The 13,791-nt window shown below is 39.7% G+C and overlaps 3 protein-coding genes and 1 pseudogene across 5 annotated transcripts; 1 reads left to right on the top strand and 3 right to left on the bottom strand.

Moving 5' to 3' along the window:
* The first annotated feature begins 529 nt into the window (after nucleotides 1–529).
* Nucleotides 530–645, top strand: LOC137786117 (U2 spliceosomal RNA; annotated as a pseudogene).
* A 108-nt stretch (nucleotides 646–753) lies between these two features.
* On the bottom strand, nucleotides 754–1,947 carry gtf2h5 (general transcription factor IIH, polypeptide 5). Of its 2 annotated transcripts, none has more exons than XM_068577304.1 (3): nucleotides 1,872–1,947; nucleotides 1,396–1,469; nucleotides 754–1,211 (listed from the first exon to the last, which is right to left on the bottom strand). In XM_068577304.1, the coding sequence occupies exons 2-3, from the start codon at nucleotides 1,428–1,430 to the stop codon at nucleotides 1,031–1,033; spliced, it is 216 nt and encodes a 71-aa protein (XP_068433405.1). In that variant the 5' UTR covers nucleotides 1,431–1,469; nucleotides 1,872–1,947; the 3' UTR covers nucleotides 754–1,030. The 2 variants fall into 2 exon arrangements, with proteins under 2 accessions (XP_068433405.1, XP_068433406.1); XM_068577305.1 differs by having other exon boundaries at nucleotides 1,862–1,888.
* A 271-nt stretch (nucleotides 1,948–2,218) lies between these two features.
* Nucleotides 2,219–8,904, bottom strand: serac1 (serine active site containing 1). 2 transcript variants are annotated; one of them, XM_068577596.1, is made up of 17 exons: nucleotides 8,790–8,904; nucleotides 8,068–8,168; nucleotides 7,901–7,937; nucleotides 7,660–7,802; nucleotides 7,077–7,166; nucleotides 6,341–6,478; nucleotides 6,132–6,253; nucleotides 5,833–5,961; nucleotides 5,589–5,702; nucleotides 5,003–5,165; nucleotides 4,593–4,743; nucleotides 4,351–4,492; nucleotides 4,035–4,135; nucleotides 3,702–3,799; nucleotides 3,365–3,547; nucleotides 3,125–3,268; nucleotides 2,219–2,966 (listed from the first exon to the last, which is right to left on the bottom strand). In XM_068577596.1, exons 2-17 carry the CDS (start codon nucleotides 8,159–8,161, stop codon nucleotides 2,830–2,832), a joined length of 1,986 nt encoding a protein of 661 aa, XP_068433697.1. In that variant the 5' UTR covers nucleotides 8,162–8,168; nucleotides 8,790–8,904; the 3' UTR covers nucleotides 2,219–2,829. The 2 variants fall into 2 exon arrangements, with proteins under 2 accessions (XP_068433697.1, XP_068433698.1); XM_068577597.1 differs by lacking the exon at nucleotides 8,790–8,904 and adding an exon at nucleotides 8,258–8,752.
* Nucleotides 8,905–9,566: 662 nt separating this feature from the next.
* Nucleotides 9,567–11,871, bottom strand: myct1a (myc target 1a). Its single transcript, XM_068577365.1, has 2 exons — nucleotides 11,623–11,871; nucleotides 9,567–10,708 (listed from the first exon to the last, which is right to left on the bottom strand). The coding sequence occupies exons 1-2, from the start codon at nucleotides 11,675–11,677 to the stop codon at nucleotides 10,161–10,163; spliced, it is 603 nt and encodes a 200-aa protein (XP_068433466.1). The 5' UTR covers nucleotides 11,678–11,871; the 3' UTR covers nucleotides 9,567–10,160.
* Nucleotides 11,872–13,791: the final 1,920 nt, after the last annotated feature.

Below are 13,791 nucleotides of genomic sequence, written 5' to 3'. Positions count from 1 at the left end.
GTCATTAGAAATAGCTATACTAAATGCCAATCATATATTTTAACTTAACAGTCTGAAGGCAATGTTTCTCTTTCTTAGTGCTTATTGGGAAGTAACACATTAAGTGACCAGAAACAGAATTAACTATTATAACTATTAGATTTTGTAACTTCCGTCACAAAGGTTTGCAATCGTATGTATTTTTGGTACAGTTTAGTGCTTAAACCCTCTGAATGTCAATTATTAATTTACAGCAAAACAAAGTCTATTTGAAAAATAATATTAAAATGATTTAAAACTATTTGAAGATCCACAAGACATCACTTTGCTCAAGTTCCACCAAACTGCACATCCATAGTTGATTTTAAGGCGAGTTGAGCCATTTCTCATTTGTTAAAAAATAGTCAAATAGATAACACTGGTGATTTTGGGTTGACTTTTGATAATACAGCATTGCATGATGGGGTATGAACCATTTCTTATCAAGGAACTCGGTTTGCATTCTCTGCTGAAAATATTGTTCACTATAAGGTGTCTGTTGTAGAGACATATTGCTTCTTGGCCTTTTAGTTGAGATCAAATGTAGTATGTGTGCTCATCAGTTTTAATATCTGACACGTCTCATACCTGGGGATCACACACTGCTCCAAAAAATTAAGAACACTAAAATCACATATCAGATCTTTAAGAATTACATTAAACCAAAACACAAAATTACCACATTGAGGGCTGGATTCAAAATGAATATAAAATAAAAATTAGGGCAAATCCAAGTTGCTCTTTACTTTGGTTTAATGATTTTGTCGTCTGCTTTCAAGAACAATCCATTTAAAATCAAAGCGGATGTAAAAATGTCAATTTAAACTAAGAAACAAATTTATGAATGGACATAATTGAAAGAAAGCACAACTTAGATCACACAGGTAAACTTTTTTTTCACATAATTGTAACAAAAAACTATCAATTGTGCCATTTCAGTCTGCAGTTAAAACATTGCAAACGATTGTTCATTTAATACAAATACGAGTCCAAGTAGCAAGACTTCTTTGTCTCATTTCTGTGTGGCGGTGAATGAATTCTGGTCCATTAACTCGCCAACTCTCTCCTGCAGGATCTGAACCACCTCTGCAAGGATGAAGACATGCGTGTCATCAAGGTCCTTGAGGATGAACTTCTTTCCCAAGGCCATTTTCTCATCCAGGAAGAGGAGGAACTGCTTCATGGCAGGATCACTGGTCCAGTGGGGAGAGGGTAGCAAAGGAAATAGCTTTATACATCATTACATTCTGCACAAATGTGAGGATTAACGTACTTCAGTTCATGACTACATTTCATTATTATATATTTTAGTCTAACAGCGGTCAGAATCACTTGATCGAGACAAATATCTCTGGGAAGATTTACTGTCTCCCTTACCATTCGATAAGGACACCTTTGTGTACGTTGACCATGTTGACAGGTTCAGAGAAACCTGACAAAATCCTCAAAACCTGCAGCACAGTAAACAAAGATGTGTTACTTCCCTGGCAGTAAATACGACGAGCTAACGAAGGCAATGGGCAGACTAGGAACAGTCCATTACAAGTAAGAAACATAAACCGAAGTTTAACAAGTTGCCACGTTTAGGTCTCGGTCTTTGATTAATTTTTGAACGTGACAGCATGCTTCACATTAAGTAACGTTAGTGTTTAAAGCACATCTGCTAGCGTTAGCTTTTGTTTTGAGAGGTTAGCTAGTTTGCCCTGACGTTAGTTCAACGGTACGTTTCATCGCCCCGCGGCTATTCTGCGATTTTCAAAATATTGATCGGACTACGCCACCAATAAAGATGATATACATGGTTATATTCAAGCTAAGGACTAGAGGTGGAGAAGAGACGGACCTTCACCAACCTGAGAGCTGTGGTTGTTCCTTGTTTCGGAGCGTTGTGGTGACGTACGGGCTGTACCGAGGGACAATCTTCTGCGGTCCAACGAATGCGCGTGGCATTCATGCTATGTAATGTCGTAAATTACTATTACAATTCTTTCTAAAAAGCTAGACTGTATTCAACAATGATGAAAACTGCTAATGGTGCGATAGGTAAGTTATATTAAAGTCCAGTATTAGCATAACATTAATGCTCAATGATTTACAACATTTCCCGCAATGGTCTAATCAAGGCATCCAAAAAAAAACATTAAATAAGATATGCATCGCAAAGTGTCTTTGAAATGAAAAATATGCACAACACAGACAATTCAGATTCCAACTTCATACATTTATTCATTGTCAGCATTGCTTGAGGCAATTTGGACTACAAACAAATAAATAAAGCAACCTGAATTATATTAATACAGGTCCATTTGAGGTAACGTTCAGGAAGGAATACGTTTGGCAGACAATATGACTGATATACTGCAGAATAAAATACATGAATTACAAAATAAAAACCGTAAACCTATCTGGTCAAAAATACAAATGAGCTTGAGTGGCAAATACAGTGCATCTTCAAGTAAAAATATTGTATGAGCATATTGTGTCCTTCATTCATCATCAATCATCAATCAAAGATGATTGATGAATGTAAATTAGTTGAAATTTGTAATTATGTTCTTTAAAATTTTTAATGATATTTAAAATTCTGAGAGAGACCAATCTAAGAGGATGACTAAGAGATCAACAATGTTCATCAAAACTGACAGCTCACAGCAATCAATTTGTAAAAAATAGAATCATTTTATGATTACATTACTGGTTGTTTATGTAAGTGCATTAAGGACAGGCAGTTATGTTTTCATTTAGTGAGCGGTCTCTCTCATTTCAAGTAAATATTAGGTTCTATCAGTGCGTTAGGTTTGTCTATCTGAGTCAGTGGCTAATGTAACTCTGCAGTGCTTCCAGGATGAACTGAAGGCTGCGCTTGTAGAGAAATGAGTCCTTCTTCTCTGGCTTGCAGATGTTGAGATGATCTACGTCCACCTCGATGAGCTCCCCAATGCCGAGATCTGAAACCAAACCAGAGCCAGTTCAAGGTAAGAGCTAAAAAAAACAACAGACATACTGGTTTCAAGATCTATGCTCTTTTCGCACATGCATTAATATATTTAAGCTATAAATTACAGATAAATGTGTCTTATTTCACGCGTGCATTATTGTTACATACTTGCTGACTGTGTTGGTACCACCAGTATCTTGAGCATGGGACCAATATTTGTTGGCAGCGTCTCTGCAAAGCTCAGCACCTTGAATTCCTTTTCTTTGGCCATGTTCAGGAAATCCTCATTGAGGTTGCGCAGTGCCGGAGAGTCTTAAAAGCACATGAACAACAACTCACAATAGATATTGAACAATTTCTATTAAACACAGACAGTCATGGACCTAATAATTAATTTTAAGCACCTACCTTTGCAAAGTTCTCTGACTTCTACCGAGGGAAAGAGAAGATATCTGACACTGACCGAGTACTCTGCCATGAAGGTGCCATAGTGAGGAACACTGTAGAAAATAATTCCCTTGGTGTTCTTCAACAGGCCATGCATATCTGGGTCTTCCGAGGCATCCAGCAGCATTTTCTTCACAAGCAATCCTGACAAACACAATAGGCACAACTTTTAAATTTTTTTTAATCACATGTAGGCACAGGTGTAAAATCAGATCACACAATTAGTTTTTCATGTGGTGTTCAAGGGATTTGAGTAAAACTCTGAAGTGCTTGTAGAAGAAAAGCTCTGACAGAATACCTCCCATACTGTGGGCTACCCAAACCACGGGCCTCTCTCCAACTCCGGCCAGTTTTAACTTCTTTAATAGCTCTTGACTTCTGTAGGCCAATGACTTCCTGAAGAGACCAAAGCAAAGAATGATTTAACTTAATCTTTTAGAATTGGGAATAAATACTGTAACATTTAGGATAGTTAAACATTTAATTGAATTAAGAATTGTAGCTTAATTAGCTGTAAATAGTAATGTTGGATGCATTGTGCAAAAATAGGGTTATTACTATAGAAATGTAACCAAAGTCACATGCACAATAGAACAATATTTTATTCATGAAGAAACTACAGATTCCTCACATCTGATTTTCAGCTGGACACTTGGCCATCCAGTCACTGAGGTGACTATCATACTCCACTGATAGTATTCTTAGATTTGGACAGTCGGCAGCCAACCACGACTGTCAATAAGAGAGGGCATAACAAAGAAGAACAGTGAGAGATGAATAATCTTCTTTAGGATGAATCAAATTAAATGAAAAAAATAAATAATTGAGTCTCCTTTATATCCAGAAAGACAAATCTATAGTTGTTGTAGGAGGAAAAACATGGAAAGGAACTTAGTAGTGATCCACTGTACTCCACAGTAATTATAGGAATAACGTGAATCCCTCACTTTTGGCCAGCACTCTGTGTAGTCCTCCTTGCTTTCTGCCTCCTTCTTTTCCTCTAACACGGTGTGGTCCTTCTGCCTCCACGTCTTAAAAGCTGCCCCAAGAATCCCATGGATGAAGAGCACGTCTGCTTTGATTGGCTGGCTGTAAATTAACACATTGTCAAGTCTGTTTACATACTAAATAATATTGAACTAATACTTTATTTGAAAAAAAACATGCAACAAAAGAACCGTTTTCCTACTTGTCACGTGTTTGTGGGTGGAGGATATAGACGCCGTCTTGGTATTTCTCTTTCACCGTCTCTCTATCCAGGTTGGCCAGAGCGCGGGCTGCATGCGACGCCTGCATGACATTAGGAGACTGCATCATCTCAGCCAGGGCCGATACCCAGCCTGAAGGTGAGATATAAGTATGAAAGAAATAAAATAACATATTACAATACAATTGGGACAGTAAGTATTAATAACAGAAAACAAACACAAACATATGAACATGTGTGAACAACGAGTATTTGAAGTCTTTGTAATGGTGAATATGTTGCATGTAGATGAAATGGGCAGATTTAATCCACACATCATACTCAGTACACCCAGTCAAGATTACACATAACTTGACCTCTACATGGAATAATCAGAAGAGTTGCAGACTTACCAGACTGAGATATGGCCTGGTGGACATTCTCATTAAGAGCCAGATTTCCTATGATACGAACAATGTTCCTCTGAATCTTCAGGGAGTCTCTACGAAGCCGATAAACCCTCTGGAGGAGCTGAAGACCACCGTTGGCGACTATGTAGTCGCAGTGGCTCTGAACCTGCAAACCGGAAGTGTTTCAGTAAATTCAGAACATTTATTCACCTTGCAGAACAATCAATATCAACCAGTCTGAACAAGGGAGATTTTTTTGAGGTTAAAGTGGTTTCCGTTCAGTAAACTATGACATTTGTTGCAGTTCAGTGTGCCGTGGATACAATTAAAGCACTCTTTTTTAAATACTTGCATGATGACAAGAATTCCGCCAACTATAAAACATACAAATCCACTGATTTAAACAAACTAAAACAAAAATTATGAATTGGCTTTTTACTTCTAAATCTCAGGGGACGATGAACATGATTTGCTGTTGAATGTTGTTCTGTGTTGTGTTTAATCAATAATAATGATTAGTAAACTAAAGTGAATCGGACAACTTTCTCCAAGACGAGATCATGTTTCAATTCGTAATGGCGATCATTACCTTTGAGTGCTGTACGAGTGCCTGTAGGCAGAAGGATTCCACCTTCTCAGAGGGAACAGAGGTGAGGCTCTGGGCGTAAGGCAGCCCGTTTCCTCCAAAACACCAAAGGCCACCCTGTAGCATAGGAGAGTCTATGTGTTAGTATAAGGAGTTAAAAATTGTGTTGTTCTCCCGCCAGGTGGTCACATTCCAAAAGATTGTCTTCAGAAGTGCATGCGTGAGTCCATGATTTCGTCTTAATTACCCGTTGTGCTGCCAAGGACTGGGTGCTCTCTCGGAGGGCCAGGGAGGTAAAGTACTGAACACATTTGTCCACCTCAGACTGGGGCAGAGACGCCAGCAGTCGCCTCAGTCCATCCTCTGCTGACAAACCCTGTGAAGAAGTGGAAACATCGTATTCATCATCTGATATACCCATGTGATGTTAGTCCAATGTAAACAATAGAGTAAAATAGTCAATAGTTGAATAGTGTCACTTGCACTTTGAAGTAAAAGAGCTTTTGAGGTATCCTACTTAATAGAGCAATCTATGCAGATACTTACATCCTCCAGGTCAGGCAGTGCAGGTGAGCGCAGGAAGAATCGAAGGTCTACCTGAGGAGTCCGGGACAGGCCCACTGCTGTTTGCTGGTCTATAACCTGGGCTGCTGTCTGGTACTGGTAGTCTGCGTTATTAACAACATGTGTGAACTAATCCCACCTCAGGTTTACAGTGAACCGGAAGTGATATGCAACAATTTGGTGTATTTTACCGTGCCAGTTGTGATTTTCTGCAAGCTCCCTAACGGCTTGTAGTCTGATGGCTTTATTGGCTGACATTGTCTTCTTCAATAAGACCCATAATGCCACCTCATGTGGGTCTGCATCACCATGGTTGAAGTGCTCTAAGTCTAAGACACACATATAGAAAACTTACTGACTTGCTGAACATTTCCAGAATAAAGTGGATACAGGTAAACAAATATTGCTGAAGGCACTGCGAAATTACATTCAAACTGTATTTACAATGACTAACTACCAGGATCTACACTACCACTTTTACCTTGTGGTTTCAAAACTTGTGTCATCAACTGGGCAGCTTTTAATTTAAAAAAAGTCAAAAGTTGATTTATTACTTTATGGGAATATAAGTTCATGAAAAATATATCACATTTCTATCATTAAAACAATCTGTGCATTTCCAATTACAAGTCATGAGTGATTAATACAGTGGTAATATAAGGCGAAAAAAACAATAAATCATGTATATCACAGCCAATTGCACAATATGCAACATCGAAACAGGACGTGCATGTACAACGCAGGTGTTTCCTTCAGCCTTAATGTGCACACATCGCATAAAAATGAGTCTTCAACTGTGGTTCTATGATAATACATATCTGTTTTTAATAGCAGCAACTTCTGCTTTCCAATCTTAGAAACATGAGGGGCAGTACAATGGCTCAAACTGTGAAATTTAAGATATAATGATAACTTTTGGTTTCTTACCGTCTACTGATTGCAGCAAAACCCTAGATGATATTTCCAGAAACCGCCTTGCTGCTTTATGAAGTTCCCTCCTTGCTTTGTGTGTCAGCCCTAGACACAATGCAAGTAAATATTAAAATGACCTAGAAAATTTTAATTACATTTCTATAAAAGCACTACCAATATAACAGAAGCTATTCAGTAAGGTTTGCTCATGTGTAGCTCAGTATTGGTTGGTAGGTGATAGTTTCCATTAAATAAGAGAACCTTGACCAGTGGAAGTGAGATCAGTCAACAGGCTGACCCACACATTAAAGGCAGGAGAGATAGTAGAGAGGGGAAGGAAAGACTGGGAGTAATGATAACAGATGTCACTTGGCACCTGAACATGGCAAAACAACTCTGTATAATGTTGTACTCATACAATAAATAAATAAAGCCATTCCAGATGTCATCTAGTCTGGTAAGCTCAAAAACAAAACATCTGAACTCAAACGAAATCTCAAAAAGGTGTTATACTTTTCAGTTTTCAAAAGTATTTTAAAACGGATACATAATCATTTCCCAATTTAGTCATACAGTCAAGGTGGGTGACATTCAGTACCTGCAGTGAGGTTCTCCTTTTCATCGGAGGGCGTTGCTTTCAGATAGACGTAAGACTTGTACTTCTCCTGAAGTATTGCACTCGTGTCAATGGTCACAGCTTTGTCCAAGGCCACCACTTCGTAAGTGATAAAAAGACAGCCCCTGCAGGATGGCAATGGATAAGCTATGGCTCACAGTGAGAGATCTTTTCAAGTCAAGTCAAGGATCAAAGTACATTATGTGTCAATACTGTAACTTACCCGGAGACCACTGCACCAGTTACTTTAGCAACCTTCCCTAAATGTAAGGTGTGGAAAAGGAATCCATAATAGATCAGTGTTTGAAAATGTGCTCACAGAAGCATAAAGGTTCAATCTGTGTATTCAGATGTGTACACGTCGGCCAATTGTGTCTCATAATAACTTACTTAAATGTTTCCACTGAAACACTTTCCTGACTCCAGGCGGTCCAGCTGTGCTCAGCCTCCGACACCGGATCAGTCGCAGAGCTGCACCAGACATCCTGCACCTGCACCCAGTATGTTGAGTTCATAATCTGACCACCTCAGAGGGTTAACAACTTTTTCCCCACCAAATTTAAACTAGATACGTACATACCATAGAGTCAGACGTAAGGTTTATTTTATGTAACGTTATCTAACTATACAATGACGTCATGGTGCAGAGCGATCAAGGCAACAACCGCCCGGAAAAACTATTTAACAATTTGGAAAAATAATTAACCCCTTACGTTAAGAGTCAACTCGCTAATTTATTACGCTAGCTAGCTAATAAGTCAAATAAAGTCCTCTAGCTAACATTAGCTAACTTTCGTTGCAGCTAACTCGGAATAACACGCGAGTAGCTTCCTCAACCAAGTCAGTGTGAGTCCATCCTTCCGTTTTATGTCAAACCAAATCAAACTACGTGACACTCATGACGCTAAAGTTACGATAAACTATAACAACAAGCTAAACTAAGCTCGAGCTAACACTAAACTACTCCTCAAGGTTTAACGTTAGCTTTTCGCAAACGTTTCCCTTGTAAAGCTTTCCCCTAGCAACGAGCTGTTCGCTTCCAGCTGGCAGATGAAGTCGACGTGAGTCGTTTCATGCGGGTTTGTTTTCATCGTTGAACACTTGACATTTACCTTGTTTATCGACCCGCTGCAAAGAGGACTACAGTAATGTCCTCCACGGCTGCAGCGCCTGGTGTTCAGAAACACGACGGAAACTTGTCTCACAAATAATACGTCATCTTTGGCCACGTGACGTTGTTGTGCTCAGTCAACCTACAGTAGAATAATGTGTGATGATGTGTGTTTGCTGGTCCTCACTTAAATCTGGTTTCCCATGTCAGGAAACCGTTAGACAGGACAAAATGAACCCTCAAAGACCCTCCTGCGATCTAATGCAACAATCTCCAAGTAACGCAAACTATTGTAAAGAGTATAATGTTGTCGGCTGATTTACACAAGCGCGTAGTTTGCGACGTATTAAATTTCATTCTGCTGTGTATTTCTTTTGATGAGGTAGTTGCATCACGATATGATATTGTACATTAACACCACAATCTCTAAATGCTATCAACACTTGTCTAACACAGTCCACTAAAATGAACCCTTCGACACTTCTCTACGGTAATATTTATTCTATTTGGATGACTTCTGTATTGCTGAGTTGCAATATCTTGCAGGTGTTCCTTTTATTATGTCCATATCTTGTGTTCCCCGATAACAACAAAGGGCACTGTTTTGTTGGTGCTGGCAATCACAATACAGACCACAGGTTTTATATGGAAAAATCAGTTGTCATGCTGTTTTATTTTTTAAACATTCATGAACAAAATTCATTAATTTAAACAACAACATTTTTCTCTCAAGCTCAAACATACTGTACTCGCAAACACAGACACGCTAAATTACTTTGAATACCACACCCCCCCCCCCCAAATACCACAGCTATGCAAAAACATCAAATGAATTAAAAGCTGTCTCCACCAGGTTTAGCATAGATACGTCAATGACAGAGTTTAAATACATATTAATACAGAAACATTTGCCTTCCTTTGGGGCACAAATACACAATCATTCTCTCTTTTGCATATTTATTATCTCTCTTTTGCACCAGAGACAAAGGAGAAGTCTTGCTGCGTAAATGCCGTTTATTTCTGTCTTTATACAGGCTTCTGATTTTAAAGTGGAATAATTTATCTTCATAAGCAGCCAGCATACCTGAGAGTGTGAGCTGTTTTTTATGTTCAGTATTGTATAATATACTATATGATAACGAAAGAATGTGCACGTCAACACCAGATATATACTAACACACCAAAAGACATACAAACGATTGTTGTTTCAGAGTGTTATTGTGTACTCGGCACACAATTTTTGTCCTTGTCGGCTTCTCTCTGCTCCACCTGGCCAAATAAACCAATACAGATTTTGTCCAATATAATTTGTAGATCCATTTACAGCTGTGGGCTTGTTTAGTTTTGAGTGAGCCGGGTTCTCTGACTCCTCTCAGGTGCATGTTTCCTGATATGCTCTAATGATGCTCTCATACGCTGGAGGTGGGGTCTGTGTTGCATGGGAAAACCTCAGGCCATTGTTCCCCCAACATGACTCAGGTCTGGGTGGGGTGGCAGCTGGCCGGGTTGCCGTTTGGGCTGATCCGGTTGACGTGGTCAGCGTCGGTGTACGAGGCAGCGTGGTCTGGCTGCCTTCCTCCGCCTCTCTCGCGATTTGGCTGCACTGGAGCAAAGGGTGGAAGGTGGAGGCTCTGAAGCTGGATTTGTGGCCCAGTGGATCAAGGGGATCTGCGGAGGAAGTCTGGCGGTGGAAGCTGAAAGCAGCACTGACCAAACTGTTGTTGCTGCGCCGGTCGTAGCTGCTGTTGCGGTTAAAGCCCGGGCGGTTGCGGGAAGACGTATGTGATTGGCGGAGAGGACGGCGGGTGATGCTGGCAGAGCCTGCTTTGCGTCGGGACATCCAGGTCAAGATCACATACACCAGGGCGCCCAAGACCAGGCCCACCGCAATGGACACACAGAAAGCTATTATCAGAGGGACTGGCAAGACAGAAACACATATCAAAAAGGATATTTTATTAACTGTACTTTAATATGTATTGCTTGATGGATCCTTAACAAAAACACTCCATAATTTTTGTTTTGAATGTAATTTAGTTTGTATTTTCCTGCAGAATCCACTTTTTTCTCTTTAGGTTCAATGTAAGGAACAATAGTTTAATAATATGTATTCACATGCAATATAATCTACATTGACAATTGATAATAGTCTTTTTTTATTAGCCCTTAGAAATGGAAGGAATTTTAGCCAATATTACAATAAACATCTGTTTAGCACAAATAAAGGATTGCCAACAGTTTCTTGACAAAATGATAATAGGATTTCCTCTTTCATGTTTACCACAACATGTTTTTTTCAGAGACAATGAACTGATTGCATTTCATTTCCCCCAAAAAGGCACTGACTTCTGCTCCTTGCTTCTCGGCCCTGGAAGCAGTATTGCCCACATAAGCGAGCTTGAGAGAAGAGAGAGAATGCAGCGGCTAAAACAAACCCTGTGGACTCCTGCCAGCGAAAACAAATCAATTTCCTTTCAATGCAACGTTAAAAGACTGAACCCACTTTTCTACCAGCCCATATTTCCACAGCAGTTTCATTTTTTTCTCGCCCTAACTTCGGGAAAAGGGAAATGAGACACTGGTCAAATGTCATCTGGAAAGGACATTTAGGAAAACTGAGGGAAAAAAGAACTTAGCTTGCCTGGACCCTATGGATTTGGAGTGAGTTGCAGAGTTGCAAAAGTTTATAAAAAGTAATCGTCAAGAGGAATCATGCCCACATATTGTTTCAGAAGTGATTAACGCTCAGATTCCCGAGAAAACAGCAGCAACAATCAGAGAGACCACATGAAAAAAGACCTGCTAAAAGAAAAGGGAAGTTAGAAAATACTCACCAGCATCAAAAGACTGAAGTATTTCCAGAAAGAGATTTGTGTTGTTCTCGGCCATGACTTCAAGGAGAAGAAGAGAGACTGTTACTCACTTCAGTCTGTCTTTAACTCTCTTCTTCTCCCTTCTCCTCTTCTGTCAGTTCTCGCCTGTCTCTCTTTACTTCTAATGGGTTTTCCTGTCTTTTTGCCTCCTCTCTTTCCTGTTCTCTCTCTTTCCCCTCTCTTGTCCCTTGCTCACTTAGTATGTCAGTATGTCTAAGCCCAGAGGCGCACAGGACTGGTGGCTAACTCTGGCGGCCGTCTTGTTTATGGAAGCGGAAAACTACACTGTCACATTTCCTGCTTTCCTGCTTGAAATTAGTAACAGGAGTGGCTTATCTTTCCAGGACAGAGATCCTGGAGGTGGGGAGACGGGGTGTTGCTATAATCACTTCCTCTCCCATCATTTCCTTCAGGTTGATTAATGTGAAATGGTATCACCCAAGTCCTGTAAGAGTCTTCAGCTATAGGAAAGTTTACCACACATTTCAGAAATCATAAATATTTCAATCTCTTATATTTTTTCCATCCACCACAGAGACCACAGGAAACAGCTTACCATAAGATGCACTGCCAGTTACAGGCCTGAATGGGTGTTGAACGCAAAACCACAGCTGGAATTGATGGTGACAATAATGTGGTGCTTTTAATACTCAATTAATAATGCTCTGGTGTATTTTCTTAACGGACTGTGTGGATTTCTGCCTGTTCTGATTTCCAGCGTCTGTGTTGGTAGGCTCATTCTTTCCACAGTGTCTGCCAGGTCAGCAGTGCCTGCATTGGATGGCTAGTTCTTTCTCAGTTGGAAAGATCCAGTAAAAACATTGTAGTTTGATAACATAGAAAAGCTGCTCAGCTACTCTTTCAATGCACCAACATTTTTTCAAAAATCTTAATTCAGTGAATGAAACTGAAGCGCTTCGTGTTACTCATTCTTGATCTCGCAGTCCGCATTGTATTAATTCCCTCCAAGTCAAATCTGCAAGGTCATCGGTATAGTCAGAGGGAAGGATACGAGTAGTCATGTTGGTATGCATCTAGGGTAGACCAGCCCCATTTGCCTCACCAGCATTGGATTTTACTTCATCATAAACCATCCTTCACCTTAAATTCAACCTCAACATCAATCAAGTCTCCCTGTTAATTTTGTCCAGTAAAACAAAAAGTTCTTAGATCTTTTGAGTGTCTTATATTAAAACTTGACAAGCTGCAGCCTTCTCACTGTAGAAAAGAGAGAGAAAATAGCCCGACCAAAGTCTGAACTTCCTTTAATTGTTGGCTCTGCTGTAAAAGCTTTCCTAAATAACCAGCGAACACCTGTAGCACTCTGAAAAATAGTATGTGTGGCCACTGGCCATTGTGTTGTGTGCAATGGACTCATAGGTGGAGGACACATTCTTTGAGCTCTTTAGCTTAACTTCATAACCTTATCAAAATGTCATTGGGCAGAGTAAAGTAAGGAAAGTACAGTGTGCACGCCTTAATATCTTAACTAGATTTCTGTCAGGATTTAAAGGACATAGCCAGCAACGAGAAAAAAAGAAGAATAAGCTTTTATCAGTGTGCCATTCTGGGACGGCACTGATGCCTAAACTGTTATTACAGGGAACATCAATAAGAGAAATGGAATGTTTCTTTTCTATAATAAATGAATAACACAGGGATCTGTAATATTTCAATGTAGGGAGGCTGAGTCAACCACTAGGGAGTGACAGTCTCTACTATGTGATCTTTTAGTTCCCTCTTAGAACAGTAGATGGAGTAATACTCCAGGATAAGTTCACAGCGCAGCTCATCATGTGTCCAGAAAACCTCAAAGAGCTGGTCCACTCCCAACCTGTCCATCAAACATGCAGACACAACAAGATTATTCCAAATGACAAAAACATCTATGTTAGCTAATCAACCAATTTGCTCAATGTGTTGTGCAGTGTGTGTGGTGAGCTGTATGCACTGATTATTGTGTCGTATAAATACACACATAGCAGCAGTGCAAGTTACATACACATCTTATTAATGTTTTATAACATTGAAATCCTTAGGGCTGTTCATATCAGTATAATCTATTCAACATCACTTGTAACAAGAAGATGTGTCCCCTTTTTTTAAAGAAATATCTGAGTCAATACTACA

This window comes from Clinocottus analis, unplaced genomic scaffold (assembly GCF_023055335.1).
Source record: "Clinocottus analis isolate CAN_PGR_092001 unplaced genomic scaffold, fCliAna1.0.p SCAF_15, whole genome shotgun sequence".
NCBI classification, from domain to species: domain Eukaryota; kingdom Metazoa; phylum Chordata; class Actinopteri; order Perciformes; family Cottidae; genus Clinocottus; species Clinocottus analis.
The sequence above is the reverse complement of the archived record's forward strand: the minus strand, read 5'-3'. Positions and strand labels throughout refer to the sequence as shown.

Bases quoted from the DNA above. Each gene is read 5' to 3' on its own strand.
- gtf2h5 (XM_068577304.1), bottom strand. From the start codon at position 1,430: ATGGTCAACGTACACAAAGGTGTCCTTATCGAATG. The intron at 1,212-1,395 runs GTAAGGGAGACA...CCACTGGACCAG, and splicing joins AAAGGTGTCCTTATCGAATG to TGATCCTGCCATGAAGCAGT.
- serac1 (XM_068577596.1), bottom strand. From the start codon at position 8,161: ATGTCTGGTGCAGCTCTGCGACTGATCCGGTGTCGGAGGCTGAGCACA. The intron at 7,938-8,067 runs GTAAGTTATTAT...CCTTACATTTAG, and splicing joins GTTTCAGTGGAAACATTTAA to GGAAGGTTGCTAAAGTAACT. The intron at 5,166-5,588 runs GTAATGATCGCC...TCCGGTTTGCAG, and splicing joins CACTCGTACAGCACTCAAAG to GTTCAGAGCCACTGCGACTA.
- myct1a (XM_068577365.1), bottom strand. From the start codon at position 11,677: ATGGCCGAGAACAACACAAATCTCTTTCTGGAAATACTTCAGTCTTTT. The intron at 10,709-11,622 runs GTGAGTATTTTC...CTGTCTTGCCAG, and splicing joins ACTTCAGTCTTTTGATGCTG to TCCCTCTGATAATAGCTTTC.